At 33.2% G+C, this 18,439-nt stretch overlaps 2 protein-coding genes across 2 annotated transcripts; both read left to right on the top strand.

Annotated features, from left to right (window-relative positions):
• Positions 1 to 364: 364 nt before the first annotated feature.
• On the top strand, positions 365 to 3,280 carry LOC142641069 (ubiquitin-conjugating enzyme E2 11-like). Its single transcript, XM_075815438.1, has 3 exons — positions 365 to 667; positions 1,078 to 1,337; positions 2,674 to 3,280. The coding sequence occupies exons 1-3, from the start codon at positions 529 to 531 to the stop codon at positions 2,929 to 2,931; spliced, it is 657 nt and encodes a 218-aa protein (XP_075671553.1). The 5' UTR covers positions 365 to 528; the 3' UTR covers positions 2,932 to 3,280.
• A 6,479-nt stretch (positions 3,281 to 9,759) lies between these two features.
• On the top strand, positions 9,760 to 12,591 carry LOC142641224 (ubiquitin-conjugating enzyme E2 11-like). Its single transcript, XM_075815624.1, has 3 exons — positions 9,760 to 9,973; positions 10,554 to 10,813; positions 12,025 to 12,591. Exons 1-3 carry the CDS (start codon positions 9,847 to 9,849, stop codon positions 12,310 to 12,312), a joined length of 675 nt encoding a protein of 224 aa, XP_075671739.1. The 5' UTR covers positions 9,760 to 9,846; the 3' UTR covers positions 12,313 to 12,591.
• Positions 12,592 to 18,439: the final 5,848 nt, after the last annotated feature.

The following is an 18,439-nucleotide window of genomic DNA, read 5'->3' as shown; positions in this document are numbered from 1 at the left end:
ATATCTTTTGGTTTTCATTTTTTGTCATTAGTTTCAATTTTTTGTCAGTGGATTAAAAAGAATTTATTCTTCTCATCTAATCATCCTCAGGAATGGTAATGTCATGGAAAAAGGTTTCACGACTTGACTAGTTGACTTCTTCCTATATATTTTTTTTATAGATAGGACTAGGAGTTTTGCATTTTGCTTCAAAGCAAAGCTTTCCTAGCTAGTATAATTTCTGTGAAACTCTATTGTTTGTCTTAGCTCATAAATTCCATTAATGCCATAGTAACAAACAAACCTTATTTAGAATCTAGAATAGTATTGTCATGAACTCATGGGAATATCAGCTACGCCTTGACTTAATTAATTGATTAATTAAAAAGCTTTGCATTTTCCTTCATGGAGAAGTTATCCAACTGCATCACTCTCTATTGTGAAACTCTGTCTTAGTTCATAAATTCCCGTGACAAAAAAAACCAACAAATTATACCGATAACCAAACCTGCCCCTCAAATTTTAAGCTTGAGCTTCTTTTTTATTTCAATGGCTCAACGTTCATGGTCTGACCTACCAAGAGATCTCACCGATCGTATATTTAGACGCCACTTGAATATAAGGAGGATAGACCCAAAGGATCTTGCAAGATGTAGCCTTGTCTGTACTACTTGGAGACGCGTTATTGGTAATACCATCTTAAGAGTTCTTTCTATTATTAAGGTTTTCTTGAATTATAAGATGATTATATTTATAGGCTTTTATTTGGAATCATGTTTAAGGTAAGTCTTTTAAACCCAGAAAAAACAAGTTTGTAGGTCGATTAATGTTTTCATATTGATCAAATTGATTGTACTTTTCAAAGAGCCTTTCCTATATATGGGTTTGGAAATTGGGTTGAAGTTGTTCAAGCCAGAGAAAATTGATCATTTTATCCATTTTCATTATGATGTTTTTATAAGAGCTCAGATAATTGAGATGCAATCTTAAAGTAGTCTAATTCATCATCTTTGTGTAGACTCTTACTAGTTTTTATTTCCTTTTCTTCTTTTCATTGTTAAATCAGTCACTAAAACTGCTGATTTGGTGGTCTAACAGCTGATATTTGGGGCAAGAATTTATCTTTGTTGAGTTCAGCAAGTGGGTTGATTAATAAGAGAGTTCTAGCTGAGTACCAGAATTTCCAGAGAGATCCTCCAGAAGGTTGCAGAGTTAGGATTGTTGATAGCCTGTTCCATTGGGAAGGAATCATGATTGGTCCCCAAAGTAGCCCTTATGCTGGTGGAGTCTTTCTCTTAGACATCCATTTCTCTGATCAACACCCATTCAAAGCTCCCAAAGTCACGTTCCAAACCAAGGTATATTGACATTTGACAGCCTTCCTTTTGTTAAAATTTGATGATTTGCTTCAATTGTCTTTCATAACTAGTAATGAACCTTGTCATATACAACTTTACTGATAAAATTGAGATCAAATGTGGATAGGGTTAGACTTTTGCACACAAACTGTTGTATGCAGTTTTACCTACCCCAAAATGCAATTGACAATTTCTAACTTTGGAAATTGTGACTTTAAATCACAATTGCAGTTGCTTTTAGGTGTGTAATAAACACCACTCATGTGGATAATAGATCATAGAACAAACAATTGGAGCAATAATAAACATAAAGTAAGTTCAAAAGAAATTAGGTTATAAATAACAAAATAAATAAATAAGCCTTCTGGAGGATCACCTTACCTTCATCACATTTGGATAGGATTAAACTTGTTATACACAAACTGTTTTACACAGTTTTACACACCTTAAAAAGCAAGTGACAATTTCTAATTTGAAAATGATGACTTTAAGTCACAATTTCAGTTGTTAAATGTGGATAGGGTTAAATTTGTTGTACACAAACTGTTTTATAAAGTTTTACACACACCTTAAAAAGTAACAATTTCTAATTTGGAAATGGTGACTTCAAGTCATAATTTTAGTTGGTTTTAGGTAGGTAATAAACACTACTCATGTAGATAATAGATCATAAAACAAATAGTTGGAGTAATAAAATAAAAAACGCCTTTTGGAGGATCACCTTAACTTCATAGAAGGTAGTTGTTTCCTTTTAATTTTCAAAAGAAGCCTTCTTTTTAAAACCCCCCACACACCCACCCCACCCCCCCCCCCCCCCGCCCTTTTTTTTGCTTGTGTTTTGCTTTTGCTTTTGCTTTTGCTTTGAGGAATGTCATTTTATCATTCTGACTCTGAACATGTTCTTATTGTCTTGCCTATAATAAGATATTCCAATTTCTGTTTCTGTCTTCCATGGCTTCTGACAATTGTGATTGCTATGGGAGACTAAATGGGGGCATACTAAAGAAACAAATATGTTCAGATTTTTCCTTTTTTCTCATTTTTGCTTCTGAACATTGGTAGAAGTTATAAAAAGACGACATATCAATTAAGAAGTTAAGAGTTTGACTTTGGATGGAATAAAATGGCAGAAAAGAATACTTGTAATAAAATTTTAATTGGCTCTCCTAATGATAGAAGGGAGCAAATTAAAATTTTGAAAATTTAGGGTGTAAAATTAAAATTATTGTAAACTGTAGGAATATAATTTGTGAGTCTTTTGTTAAATATAATAGTTGATAAGCTGATTGATCATGATTTGATTTTGTTTTAATGATATCATTGTGCAACTTTCTAGGTTTATCACCCAAACATTGACCAGCAAGGCAGGTTATGTCTTGAGACATCATGGTGCCCAGCAACAACCATTTCACATGTTCTCCTAGTAATCTATGCTCGCTTCAATGACCCTGATCCTGATGACCCTATTGATCTTGAGATTGCTAACATCTATAAGACTCAAAGAATTCAGTTCGAAGAAAAAGCAAGAGCCTGGACCAAGAAATTTGCTACTGCAAGCCAAATAAGTGCAATCGATTGGACCGATTGGTCATAGTTTCTCGAAGGAGCATAAAATTGGGGAGACACCAATGTAGGTGTACGAACAAATATTAGAAGAATGAAACTCTGTGCCCAAAGATAAGTTGCAAATTAACTCAGTTATATGGTTTTGGTTCTTTTTAATTGACTAACTGCTTTCCGAATATTACCTATGTTTTATACAATTAGGCAGTTTGACATTAGATATGTTTTATGTGTGTATTTCCATCAAGAATTTTATCATAGGGCTCAACATAGTCATTGTGGGTGTTTCTTATTCTAAACTCATTTGTGATTATGTTGCTCTTTCTTTGATCTCTCTTTAAAGATTTATAACTTCTACTATTTATAATTTGTTTATTAAGTTATTTGGAGAGAATGAATATGAGATGCCTCAATTTGGTAAATTTTGATAAATCTGAATTCACAAAACCTTTATTTTTTTGACTTACAATAAGTGGGAGAAGAAAGTTTTGAACTTAAGTTCTCCTTTACAAGAGAACTAAATGGTGTTATTGAGCCATGAGGCTCTTGATTGAATTCCCAACTCTTAATGTTAAATTGTTAATATTAAAACATATAAATTAAAATGTAAAATAGCAGACATGATGGGTGGATGGTAAGCTCACAAGTTGGTGTGCATTGCATGTGTTATGGATCAATCTTGAATGTTTTTTTATATCCTTAATTTTGAGCAACTGTCTGATTGTGTTCGAGAGTCAAGGGATATGAAGTTTTGATGAAATGGAAGGCTCAACTCATATACTGATATATGTATGGTATAGTTTGTTAAAACCTTCCCTAATATTGTGAATCTGTGATCTGTATGAATAGTGTCATCCAACTAGTGCAAAACCAACTTCATTCCGAAGATGGGGAAATAGGGAAATTGATGTATTGTAGCGGTATGATCTTTTCCTTGTTTTATAAGCTAATCTTCACAATTTTTTTTTTTTTTTTGAGTAATAAGCTAACCTTCACATTCAAATCATACTTTATATCCAAAAACATTTCTAAATAAATCAACCTCAAGAATAGTAACTCCATGCATTAACATGATATTTCCAAAAAAAAAACTATGAAATTGCCACCGGTGTGCCCAATTCGTTTCATAGCCCAAGATTTAGTTAGTTTGTATAAAGAAAACTATGAACTGTCAATATTCTTACACAATTATGGGGCCGTTTAGTAACGTTGTTCTAATAACATTGTTTGTATTTTTTGAAAATACATTTAGGTGAAAAAATGTATAAAAATATATGTAATGTTGTTTTAAAACTGAAAACATGTGTTTAAATACATGTACCAAAGAACTTCTGTATCTATATGAATCCACAATATTTGAAGTAATACCATCACTCCTCCTGGTGTCATTTTCTCCATTGCACAATGATTATGCACATGCTCCTCACAATTTCTCACCTCCATAGCCCCTGCACAAGTTCTACGTGCATAAAAGTAAATTGGGCCTTAGATGGATTTGAGTCTAGAATGGGACAGAGTTGATAGGAGTTGGGTCCATCTAAGTTGGACTACATGGCACACCATACACCTTATTGGTTTAAGCACTATACTTGTGCGTTCAGCCCAAACTAGATTAATTAAAGGCCCAAGTCCACTGTGTACTCAACATTGTGTTCTATTCACCATGCTCATGCCCACTCAACATATAATTTGGGTCAGGACCTTTAGGCCCAACAATTTCAACGATTATGGAAGAAATTATGTATAAAAAAAATTAAAAAAAATTAAAAAAAAAAAAAAACCTCTCTTTTTGAAAAGCTTAAGAAAGAGAAAGAAGACTTTGTCTAGAATAAAAAGGAACAGAATTAATACGATAAATCAAAAGAGATTTGGATGATTTACGAAAAATAAATAAGCATTTTTATTTTTTATTTTTTTCTTCTTTGATTAATAATACTGATGTTTATTTAGTAGGGACAAAAAGAAAAGAAAAATAATAGTCGGATTATTATAATAAGAATATTTTTTTTTTTTCAATTATATTTGTGGCTCCTAATAAGAATTCTTGAAATGGTTCCAACAATTAAAAATTTAAATAAATTATCTCATCTCACCCTCCTTATTCCATGATGAGATAAACCCTTTTGATTCAATTCAACTAACTATATAAAAAGTGTCAATGCCTTTTTCTACAGTTGCCTTTGGTTTAGTCAAGTTTTCTAGCCAAAACGATCGATGTGCGTTGTTGCGAAAAGGCAAAAGTCGTTTCACTGTGAGACCAAAACAAGATTTAATGCTGAGGCATTTCTTGCGTGCTGGGCCTCTTTTTTTTTCTTTCTTTTTTCAACATCAATACAGTTGTTCTATAAATCATGCTTTGAGCTAATTTTCGCATTTTTAAAAATATTTATTATTAATATATGTGGTGATACAGTGTTTTTGTTTAGGAGTTGTTATACGGTGCCTGCACAACATATTGTCATAATACTTTCACGATTGTTGAGATATGTTAATTTCTTATAGAACAAGATAAAATTTAATAAAATAATAAGCAATTAGACAAAGACTAATCACAACTAAAAATAAGGTTCTTGTGAAAATATTTTGTGTTAACACAATATTTTTATAATTTCTAAAGTGTCAGTTGAATATATATATATATATATATATAGACACACACACACACACAAGGATGTACTGCAACTTTAAATAAATGTATTGTTAAAATGTGATATTTTGTTGTAGTCATGATATTTTCACAATTGCTAAAGCGTAAGTTTCTTAAAGCATTAACACTAGTTCATGCAAAATGGCATAAGGGCTAAATTTTGTCTAACCAATCCCAAAAATCACCCATATAAGCTTAAGCATCTATTGTGCAAAATGCATTTTAGCTATAGTACTTATGCAAATATGCACGAGCATTGTTGTTGTGAATTTCAGTTTTTATTATTTCTTTGCATTTACCGAGGATGATGAAAGAGAGTGGATGACGGTTTTATTGTTGTCACGATATTCTCATAGTTGCTAAGGTGTCAGTAACTTATAGATCAAAATAAAATAAAGTAAGAAAATAAAAAATCATACAAGACCAACCACATGTTATAATAAAGGTATTGTGAAAATATGACTTTTTTTTTTGTCACAATATTTTCACAATTTCTAAAGTGTAAATTCTTTATAGGTTAAAATAAAATAATGTAATTTATTAGACTAGAGCAAACATAACTGAAAATAAAGGTATTGTGAAAATTGTCACATTTTGTTGTTATTATAATATTTTCACAACTACTTAGGTGTAAGTTTCTTATAGATCAAAATAAAATAAGATAAACTATCAGATTGAGACCAACGCAACTAAAAATAAATTAATTGTGAAAATGTTGTGACATTTTGTTATGTCCCTAAACGTTTTTGGTATAGTTAATTTTGATAAGCCAAAATTCACTGTTTCATGCACATTTTTCTTAAGTTGGCCTTTTGTTTTGTTTTTTACGCTCCAACATACTTTTACTATAAAAAAAAATTCACTTTGTTCCTTTATGTTTGGGTTAGTTCACAATTCTTCCCCTAAACTTTAAAATCGAGTTCTCCTTTTATATATTGGAAACAAACAAATACCCTCATTCTTTAAACCCTAATGGAATCTTATAATTCCCATTATGCAATGTCTAAACTACCCCCACTAAATTTTAGTATCCCAAAAATTTCCTTCATGTTTTTTTAGTTTTATGTGGTAGTCATGCTTGGAAAAATTGAATTGTAATATAGGGTGTTCTATTTGTTAACCAAGGACATTGATTTAATAGGTACTAATCTTCTAAACTTATAATTTTATATAAATTCAATTATACATGCATTTTCAAATCTTGTTCTTGAAACACACACACACATTCTTGCTTAAAATGGTGTTTATTAAAAACTAAATAAATTAAACATTATAGCTAGACATGTAAAATGTAAGATGATAAGAAGGGAAGTATAAATAAAAATCTTCGTTGTAGATGGTTGTAGGTATTCGATGTAGAGTTTCAATTGCATATGATATTATTCATTACGAAATTTTAAATATTATGACAATATCTTAGTAAAATATAGTTGCTCATTATTGGAAAATGATATTTATTATCATTTTTAGAATTTTTTTTATTGAGTGGATATTACCTTTAGCAAATCCATTTTAAAAAACTATCATAGTAAAATAGATATTCATATATTAAATAACTACGTTAAGTTTGTATGTAATTAAAATTCTTATATGAATGATTTTTTTTTTTTTTTTGAGAAACCAGACTACAAGCCTGGGCTTTTATTGAAAAAGAAACCAAAAGTTCAGTGAACATCAAACAACAATAAGGAAACTATGTCCTCCGGAGGGAATTGAACCAAACCCGAGCACTCCTAAAGCCTTTTGCTTTTTTTTGCTAGAGCATCAGCCACACAATTACAAGAACGACTAGTATGAGTAAATGCAAAGGACTGAAAAACCAAAGCTTGACTGCGGATGTCTTCAATGACGACACTATAAGATGAAAGGCCAGCATTATTTTGATTTAAAGCAGTGATGACCGTTGCTGAATCCCCTTCGAAGATCACTCTCTATAGACCAATTTTTGCAACAAATTCGACAATTTCTGTAAACTAATATGAATGATATTAGTATTGTACTACGTACATTTTTACTAATTAGGGTCCGTTTGGATAGAATTTATTGCTGAAAACTGAAAACTGAAAACTGAAAACATTGTAGCAAAATAATTTTAAAATGTGTAAATAGTACCGCGGGACCCATTTTTAATGAAAAAGTGGCTAAAAAGTGAAATTTATGGGTCCGTGAACAGTGCACGGATGCACTGTTCACGGAAGACTGGTCAACATCTGCGGCTTGGAAAAAAAAAAAAAAAAAAAAAAAAGCTTGAAACGCAAAACGCAAAACGCAAAACGCAGCCTTGAATCCAAACACATTCTTAGTTTTATACTTCTTCAAACTCTACCTTGAAATTTTTAAACTCTTATCTTAAAATTTTCACCCAAGATGTAGCACGTGCTCGGCCACTCAAACCAGTAGTCATAAATATCTCTACACCGTCCCTTTGAGCCTTCCAACACCCTCAACACTCCTACGTTAATTATCAATTGCCATCTCTACTTAATTATGCACCCTCTATAGAGTCTAATAAGAGACCTTAATTCCTATCAATTATGATTTTTGTCAGTTTTTGGAGTACATACACTAACGTGTCTTTGTAAGGAATTAGATAATCCTTATTTTTAAAAAATAAAAACTATGGTTAAAATTGTAATTCAACATAATTAAAAAAAAAAAAACTACTAGAGAAACTTTTTTTTCTAAAAATTAACACACTTTCTATCTAAACATATGTCACATAGGTTTTATACAATTTTTTCCATAAAAATTAGCACACACTAACCCAAAAATTTACTTCATTTCAAATTCTAAATTTTAGTTTTATAAAAACCATTTCCTACATATCCTTACTAATAATAGTTAAATTCAAATTCAAAAAATATATTAAAAAAAAAAGGGGGCCTCATCACACCTGCAGAGGGGAGTCTTTTGGCTAAAAATTGTAAAAAATGGAGTTTATTATTGTTATAGGTACTGTTCAAAGTTATTTAGCAAAATGAGGAGAGAGATTGAATTTCGGCAACGATATTGCCGAAATTGCAAGAAAAAGTAGAATGTGTCAGGGTAGAGAGGAAAATTGAATTTCGGTAATGAGATTACCGAAATTCTTGTCCTACTCTTACTTGCGAGCCTGCCCGTGAAGTGCCCAAAATGCTGAAATGAAAAACCAATTGTGGCAATAGCATTGTCGAAAATGAGAGGGAAAAAAAAATTGTGGCAACCAAGTTGCCGAAAATGGAGGGGGAAAAAAAAATTCTACATCCACAACATTTTTCACAACAAATTACATGTGATTAGTTGTTATTGGTTCAAATTTGAACCTAACACTAAGATAACTTTTTTGCTCCAATAATAACAATAAGTAACAACTTGTCATTTATGATTTGTTGTAAAAATATTGTGAAAATGTTGTGAACGTATCATTTCTAAAAAAAATTGTGGTGCCGAAATAGAAGGAAAAGAAAAAAAAAAAAAGTGGCAATGTGGCAATGCCATTGCCGAAATAGAGGGAAATTTTTTTTTCCCTCTATTTCGGCAATGGCATTGCCACATTGCCACTTTTTTTTTTTTTTTCTTTTCCTTCTATTTCGGCTCCACAATTTTTTTTGAAACGATACATCCACAACATTTTCACAATATTTTTACAACAAATCATAAATAGCAAGTTATTACTTATTGTTATTATTGGGGCATAAAAGTTATCTTAGTATTAGGTTCAAATTTGAACTAATAACAACAAACCACCTGTAATTTATTGTGAAAATATTATGGACGTAGCATTTTTTTTTTCCCTCCATTTTTGGCAACTTGGTTGCCACAATTCTTTTTTTTTTTTTTTTCCTCCCATTTTCGGCAATACCATTGCCACAATTGGTTTTCCATTTCAGTATTTTGGGCACTTCACGGGCACCAGGGCAGGACAAGAATTTCTGTAATGTCATTACCGAAATTCAATTTTCTCTCTCCCCTGACACATTCTACTTTTTCTTGCAATTTCGGCAATACAGTTGCCGAAATTCAGTCTCTCTCCTCATTTTGCCAAATAAAGTTGAACAGTACCTATAACAATAATAAACTTCGTTTTTTGCAATTTTTAGCCAAAAGACTCTGCAGAGGGTGTGTGATGAGACCGGTCTTTATTCTAAAATTAAATTTAAAAAAAATATATATAAATAAAGTTCTGATATGATCTAAAAGCTTTTTTTTTTTTACTCAAAAGTCCAAGTCAGTTCGTAAATGCCCACAACATAAAAACCACCCAATGGTGCGAAACGTGTTCGGGAACAAACTTGAGTCTTGAGCTTCTTCTTTCTTCCAATGGCGCCATGTTCATCATGGTCCAATCTACCAAGAGAACTCATCGACCGAATATTCAGAAGGCCAATGGACTCGAAGGACCTTGCAAGATGCACTCTTGTCTGTACTAATTGGCTAAACATTATCGGTATATATATGTTTGTATCTCTCTCTACCCTTTTGTGCATGCATGTTTGATTACATGTGATTATTTATAAAATTACTTGAAGAAAAAATTTCTTTGAATTTTTTTGTGACAGAATTATTATTGATCAACTTAATATCATCTGAGAGTTCTATTTCATTAGTAGTGAAGAGAAATATGTCTGGTTTTTTTTTTTTTTTTTCTGGGTAGTGAAACTCTAATCAATTGGGGTGCTTTAACTCTTTAATCTGTAAATGTTTTTTTTTTTCATTTTGATATAATATAATAGCTTTTCAAAAAGGTTTTTCTACATGGGTTTGGCAAGGCACAGTAAAACTTGGTCAAATTCTGCCATTTTCTTAATGATCAATTGGTAGGATCAATTATCTGAGAGTTCTATTGGTACTGCAGGTTGAACTGCACTTTTTCAAAGTAACAATTTTTTTAATTTCACCCTTTTTTTTGTATAAATATTTCATGCAACCTATTTTAAAATAAGAGAATTTAAGAATCTCATCCATTGTTATTTCCTTTTTTCATTGATAAATTACTCACCTAGACTGCAAATTTGGTGATATAACAGTTGATATTTGGGGGAAGAAACTATCTTTGTTGAGACCTGCATTTAAAAATCCTAGTAGGAGAATTCTGAGGGAGTATGAGAAGTTCCAGATGGACCCTCCAAAAGGTTGCAAAGCTAGGCTTGTTGAGAACCTCTTCCATTGGGGTGCAATCATGATTGGACCCCAAAATAGCCTTTATGCAGGTGGAGTTTTCCTCTTAAACATTAATTTCTCTAAGAAATACCCATTTGAGCCTCCTGATATCACATTCCAAACAAAGGTAATATTGACCGCCTTTCCTTTGTTAAATTATGATTGTTTAGCTTTGAACCTTGTGATGCATGGAACAATTTCGAAGTCTTATTGATAAAACTGAAAGCCAATATGAATGAAAAAAAAATAGAAGACAATTGGAGTGATAATAAGCCTAGAATTAAATTTAGAAGAATTTAAGCTAAATAAAATAAAAGCCACTTTTGGAGGATCAATTATGGTTCCCTGATACAAGTTATATTTTTTATATTGCAATGAAAGGTGATCCTCCAAAAGTGGCTTTCATTTTAGTTCCTATGCCTTAATAGAAGGCAGTTGAATTTCATTTCAATATAACAAATATAATCTGTATCATGAAAAACATTGAACTGCTCTGTGCCTTTCTCTTTTTTATTTCCAAAGGGAAACCAGGGGAGTTTCCATGTCTTTAATCAAATTCTACTAGAATCTTAGCCCTTAGGTATACAAGTCCATTTATCTGATGGTAAAACATGAACATAATAGGCTTTCTCCTTTCTAGCAGTTAGTGTTCTTTTCCTTTTCTCTTTCTTGACTGATAAGTAGCATGGGTATTTGATCAAGTAACCTTCTTTCTGATTGTTTTTGCTTTGATTTCTGACATGTTCTTGTTTTGCCTGTACCTAGATATCCCATTTTCTATTTTTTCATCTTCCCTCGCTTCTAAAATTGTGGTTTCTATTGGAGTGTAAATTGGCATACTTAAGAAACTGACATGTTTTTTCTGTTTTCCTTATTTTCTAATTTTTCATTTCTTATGTATCACCATTGCATATTTAAGATCCTCCTATGGAGTAAGGAATTTTTCAGCTGTTAGTTTCAGATCCTACTATGGAGTGTGTTTTCAAATTGTGACTCATGATGCTTTTTCAAATACGCAATTTTCAATGCAAAATTGTGTTTTTGCAACATAGTTTTTTACAGCAGTAATACTTTTCACAAATTTTTGTGTTTTTAGAGATTTTCAACTTGTGTTTTGTAATAGCTATTTTTTCAAAATGCATATTTTCAAATAGCTAACCCAAACAGACACTAAACGAATTTAGCTTTGTGCCATCTACACAATCTTTTCATTAATATTGATAGTCATGCCACTTCCTAGCAATTTTTTGTATCTTTAAATAATCATTGATAAGTTGATTGACTGGGCTTTGTTTTGATTCAATGATATATCAATGAGCATGTACGTATGAAATGTAGGTGTATCACCCTAACATTGGCCAAGATGGCTGCTTATGTCTTGAGAGATCATGGTGCGCAGCAATGTCCATTTCAAACGTTATCCGAGTAATCTACGCTCTCTTCTCCAACCCTGATCATGACGACCCCCTTGATTTTGAGATTGCTCACATCTATAGGACTCAGAGAATTCGATATGAACAAAAGGCAAGAGCCTGGACCAAGAAATATGCTACTGCAAGACAGAATAGTGCAATAGACTGGTCACAGTTTCTCATGGACCATAAGATTTTGGAACCACAAGAATAGGTGGAAGAGAAGAATGAATCAAATTGGTGCCTCCATGGTATGCTGTTTTGGTTTTTGATTGCAGGACATTAAAGAGCTAAACAATGTCAAGTAGCCGTAGTTCATGTATATATAGAGAAGCCAACAGATGTGTAGGCAAACTAGCAGGACTGTGGGGAACTCATTTGAATCGTGGTTGTTTATTTTGACAATGTCCTAGCTTTTGATCTTGTATTTTGATTTCCTTTGGTACTCCTTGTTTTGTTATGATTCCAATTTTAATATAAACTGTGTACTTACATATATTCATATATAATATATATTCCCTAAAAAAAAGTCCAAAAATAACTTGCAAATTAACTCTTTGAAGATTGCAGGGTGCTTTTTAATTGATTATTCTGCTTAGCAATTATTACCTAATCAAGTTGGTGCTTTATATATTTATATATATATATATATATATATATATATATATATATATATATATATATATTTTTTTTTTTTTTATTTTAATAGAGAATTTCAATCTATGGCGTCCGCTCTTGATGATAGTTTTTTATCATTAGAGCTACACATCAATCAGTTTTTGGTGTAAGTGGGGATTGAACTCCAGATTTTTTCTTCAACTATCAGATACTTTATCAATTAGTGTAATTGAGCTAATTAGAACTCACTATTTATACTTGTATTAGATAATTCGATATTAAATATGCTCTCTCTATTTCTTTTCCGTTTTATCATAGGGTTAAAAAGAGCTAAAATGACTTCTTCAAAATTCAATTTTAAATTTTTGTTCTTTCTAAAAAAAAAATTAACTTTTTGTTTTACTCGACTTGTTTATTAATTTATGTTGATGTTGGCCCGTACGACTTGTATTTCCAATCCAAGTCAACACAAGTTGACGGAATACTAAAAGCAGGATTTTGGCAATTAGGAATCCATCCAGAAGAAAGATACAAGACAGCATTTTGCATTCCAGACCACCACTATTAATGGACAGTAATGCCTTTCGGCCTCAAAAATGCTCCATCCCAGTTCCAAAAAGCAATGGTAACTCTGTTTCTTTGAAGAAATTGACGGAAAAAGAAACATTTGCGGATACAAAAGTGGTGCATTCAAGCTTTCAGAACTCCATTATCATTCCACTTTCAAAGAAATTCTGGCAGTTAAACATGGTATTGAAAAGTTCCAGTTTTACCTCCTCGGTCACAATTTTCTTGTAGAAATGGATATGTCTTCCTTCCCAAAAATGCTCCAGTTCAAAAGAAAAATGCTCCCTCATCCCCAGTTACTCAGATGGTCAAATTGGTTTTCACAATGGTCCTTCCAAGTCAAACACATCAAAGGTACAGATAACCTTATCACTAATTACCTTTCCAGATGAGAGACATGTTGAAATTGGGGAAAAGGGTAACAAAGACTGTTCCTGCATTGAGTGTGGTTTGGACAGTTCCTATAACTGCATTGTGGTATTCCAAAAATCTAGAATCAAGAAAAGCAATTCTAGAAGCTATAGGGAGTCCTTTTCTGCCATGAAAAGTGATACCAATTATGGGAGAAAGTGACGAAGAACAAGGAAAATACAAAGGAAGAAAGGGACAAAGACTAACTAAGATACAAAAGACAACTAAAATACAAAAACCAAAACTTAAAACATGAAGAAGGAAGCTACGGGAAAGTGGAAATGGTAAATGATAATAAGGACGAGCAATGACTACAAGACGAACACGATGACTGGATAATAGGAGTGTAAGAAGATCATGGAAGCTTATTAATTGCGTATATTGCTAAAATACTATAGAAAATAACAACAAAATATGGAATAGAACATAAAACAAGATACAACAAACTGAGAGATATTATTAGATTGAGCAAGTTTTTTACAGGACTGGAAGACATAGACTGGGAAATATTACACAAACTGGCTAACTCTCAAACTCTCATTCTGCTTCTCCATGGGCATGTGAAGCCTTCTATGTTAACAAGCATGCAGAACAAGTCCGAGAAAAGCTCAGATTGGTAATCAATTACCAAGATCTTAATCATTTCCTTGCTGATGACAAGTTTCCACTACCGAACAAAAGTGCTCTTTTTCAGCATCTTTCCAATGCCAAAGTATTTTCAAAGTTTGATCTCAAAGCAGGATTTTGGCAATTAGGAATCCATCCAGAAGAAAGATACAAGACAGCATTTTGCATTCCAGACCACCACTATCAATGGACGGTAATGCCTTTCGGCCTCAAAAATGCTCCATCCCAGTTCCAAAAAGCAATGGTAACTCTGTTTCAACCACTGTTGTCAAATGCATTGATCTATGTAGATGATATCCTCCTATTCTCAAAAGATACAGAATCCCATGAAAAATTGCTTACTGAATTCTACAATTTAGTAAAAGCTCAGGGGATAATGCTTTCAGAAAAGAAAATGGTCATAAGAGTATCCTCTATTGATTTCTTGGGAGTAAACATTTCAGATGGAAAGTACACTTTGCAGCCTCACATAGCGGTCTCTCTCAGTGAATTTCCAGATACACTCACCAGCACCAAACAGATCCAACAGTTTCTTGGAATTGTTAACTACATGACAGATTTTATTCCAAAAATTTCCAGACACAGAGATTGTTTGTCCAAGTTGTTGAAAAAATCTCCTCTAGCATGGAATTCAGTTCATACAGAAGCAGTCCAACAATTGAAGAAAATGGCAGAAAAGCTTCCTCCTTTGCAGATTTCAAGAACAGGAAAAAGAATTCTACAAACAGATGCAAGTGATGAGTATTGAGCAGCAGCTCTCTTTGAAGAAATTGACGGAAAAAGAAACATTTGCGGATACAAAAGCGGTGCATTCAAGCCTTCAGAACTCCATTATCATTCCACTTTCAAAAAAATTCTGGCAGTTAAACATGGTATTGAAAAGTTCCAGTTTCACCTCCTCGGTCACAATTTTCTTGTAGAAATGGATATGTCTTCCTTCCCAAAAATGCTCCAGTTCAAAAGAAAAATGCTCCCCCATTCCCAGTTACTCAGATAGTCAGAATGAGAGTTTGAGAGTTAGCCAGTTTGTGTAATATTTCCCAGTCTATATCTTCCAGTCCTGTAAAAAACTTGCTCAATCTAATAATATCCCTCAGTTTGTTGTATCTTGTTTTATGTTCTATTCCATATTTTGCTGTTATTTTCTATAGTATTTTAGCAATATACGCAATTAATAAGCTTCCATGATCTTCTTACACTCCTATTATCCAGTCATCGGCTGCTCTGAACATCTGATGATGGGGTAACCAAAAATCTTCTGGTAAAATCTTAGGATGAAGGATTGTTGTTGTTGCTCCTGTATCAAACAAAGCTATTACTGGGATGGGTCTGGAATAGGTATCAAGGAGGATGTGGACTTGGGCTATTGGTGTGGGGCCAATTATTGGGGCTATAAGAGGCTGAGATGTGTATATGGTTTGGATTTCTGAATCATAGATATAACTCTAAGCAATGTTACACCACTCAATAACTTGTTATTGAATTAATATTTTGAAAATCCAACCATTTCGAACACCAACGACATTTCCGAAATTGACAAGGTCCACAGCAAGCAGTTTCTGGTCTCAACATTCCAACTAGTGAAAAAGAAAATTTATTGTGGCAACTGTAAATCACAGAACATACTAATTAGAATTAGACAGAGTATTTATGACAGATCCAAAGGTAGAAGAAGAAGATGATGTCCTTCGCCCTCCACCACCACCACCACCAATATTTCCTCCACCACCTTTCATCCCTGATCACCACACAAGATTAACCTACTCATCAACCACAGATTCCAAGCATTTGTTTACTATTGATAACAGTCCTCCTTCAAAATGGCATGATGAGATTTTTAATATGTATTCATGGTGTACAGCTGAACTTCAAGCCCCAAATAATACTATTGCACAGATCATTATTAAGTTTGTTGCAAGACTTACAGGAAGATTGAGACAATGGTGGATCAATCTTGGAGAATACAAGCAAAGACAAGCAGCCCAGTGTAACACTCTAGAAGATTTGTTCACAATCATTCATAATGAATTTCTTGGTTCACTGGCCCATTACACTGAAGTAGCAAGAGAAGAATTCTTACTGATGAAATGTTGCTCTTTTGAAAGAAAAAATTTGGAAAAACATGTTGACAGAATGTCAAGCAGGTACTACTCCTTTAATGGAATGGATAATGTCAATTCTAAGCACACTTTCCTTAACTCTTTCCCAGAACCATTAGGTGATGAAACCCTCCGGATGATGAACCTTCAAAAAATCACCCTACAGCAAGCCTCCTTAGGAGAAATCTATCAGCATGTGCTCATTGCTCTTGAAAAACTCTGCAATCAAAGAAAGTTTCTTTCAGAAATTGACAAGGTCCACAGCAAGCTTAAAGACAATTGTAAAAGGAAAGATTTGCAGATCAAGTGTTATGACAAAAATTGTGCTTGTCCAACCAAGAGAAGAGATCATTTCAAAAAGTACTCTTGGAAGAAAAAACATCCTCAACAGAAGAAAAAGTTTTTCAGAAAAAAGAAATGAAAGTTCCTTAGAAGAAAGTAGTTCAAAGGAAAAATTTCAAAAGTTTGTTTTGTATATAGAAGGCCCGGTCATTTTGCAAAAAGTTGTCCAAAAAGAGAAAAAGCAGCGAAGCTTTTGGAGCAAGCCCAAATTCATGCAGATGACACCCCCTTTTCAGATGTTGAATCACTCTTTTCACTGGATGATGATTACTCTCCCCAAGCCTTGGCAATCATGGCTTATTCTACCTCAAAAGATGAGTCAGATTCAAACAATACTGATGATTTAGACCCAGAAATCCAAACCATATACACATCTCAGCCTCTTATTGCTCCCCTAACTGGCCCCATACCAATAGCTCAGGTTCACATCCTTCTTGATGCTTATCCCAGACCTATCCTGGTAATAGCCTTGTTTGATACAGGAGCAGCAGCAACAACAATTCTTCATCCTAAGATATTACCCGAAAACTTTTGGCTACCACATGATCAGATGTTCAGAGCAGCCAATGGAGAAACATTTCTGATTACGCAGAAAAGTAAGCCCATTCGCATTCGAATTTTTCCAACCCTTACCATTAGACACCAAGTCCTTGGATCTCCACTCACAGGCAGAGACCTTCTCATAGGATTTGACCTCCTTCATCAGATACCTAGTCTCCGATGGTCATTAAAAGGACTTTTGCATAAACAACACCTTCTCACCTGGACCCAGATACCTCATTTGTTCTCAATAGATCCCTTTGACTCTTTGAGATTCCAGATTATCAATGAATGTTGTGCAACCACTCACTCTGAATTCCTTCTTAAAAATCCAAATCCTTTGTGGAAAAATCCATCTTTTTTCATAACCCTTCCCTTCAAGAAGAATGAAGACGTTAACCCCACAAAAGCTAGTCATAGAGGAATGAATCCAGAACATTTGTCCTTGGCTAAACAGGAGTTATCCACCTTTCTTTCAGAACACCTCATTGAACCCACAACTTCTCCATGGGCGTGTGAAGCTTTCTATGTTAACAAGCATGTTGAACAAGTCCGAGGAAAACTTAGATTGGTAATTAATTACCAAGATCTTAATCATTTTCTTGCCGATGACAAGTTCCTTTTGCCAAACAAAAGTGCCATTTTCCAACATCTTTCCCATGCCAAAGTGTTTTCAAAGTTTGGTCTCAAAGCAAGATTCTGGCAATTAGGAATCCATCCAGAAAAAAGATACAAGACAGCATTTTGCATCCCTGACCATCATTATCAATGGACTGTAATGCATTTTGGCCTAAAAAATGCTCCATCTCAATTCCAAAAAGCAATGGTAACATTGTTCCAACCGCTTTTGTCAAATGCATTGATCTATGTAGATAATATTCTCCTATTTTCAAAAGATGCAGCATCCCATGAACAATTGCTTACTAAATTCTACAATTTAGTAAAAGCTCAAGGGATAATGCTTTCAGAAAGGAAAATGGTCATAGGAGTATCTTCTATTGACTTCTTGGGCGTAAACATTTCAGATGGAAAGTACACTTTGCAGTCTTACATAGCAGTTTCTCTTAGTGAATTTTCAGATACACTCACCAGCACCAAACAAATCCAGCAGTTTCTTGGAATTGTTAACTACATGTC

The sequence above is a fragment of the Castanea sativa genome, chromosome 6 (assembly GCF_040712315.1).
Source record: "Castanea sativa cultivar Marrone di Chiusa Pesio chromosome 6, ASM4071231v1".
In the NCBI taxonomy this organism is placed as follows: Eukaryota; Viridiplantae; Streptophyta; class Magnoliopsida; order Fagales; family Fagaceae; genus Castanea; species Castanea sativa.
Note: the sequence above shows the minus strand (reverse complement) of the source record. Positions and strands in the feature narration are given on the sequence as shown.

Bases quoted from the DNA above. Each gene is read 5' to 3' on its own strand.
- LOC142641224 (XM_075815624.1), top strand. From the start codon at position 9,847: ATGGCGCCATGTTCATCATGGTCCAATCTACCAAGAGAACTCATCGAC. The intron at 9,974-10,553 runs GTATATATATGT...GTGATATAACAG, and splicing joins TAATTGGCTAAACATTATCG to TTGATATTTGGGGGAAGAAA. The intron at 10,814-12,024 runs GTAATATTGACC...TATGAAATGTAG, and splicing joins ATATCACATTCCAAACAAAG to GTGTATCACCCTAACATTGG.
- LOC142641069 (XM_075815438.1), top strand. From the start codon at position 529: ATGGCTCAACGTTCATGGTCTGACCTACCAAGAGATCTCACCGATCGT. The intron at 668-1,077 runs GTAATACCATCT...GTGGTCTAACAG, and splicing joins TACTTGGAGACGCGTTATTG to CTGATATTTGGGGCAAGAAT. The intron at 1,338-2,673 runs GTATATTGACAT...GCAACTTTCTAG, and splicing joins AAGTCACGTTCCAAACCAAG to GTTTATCACCCAAACATTGA.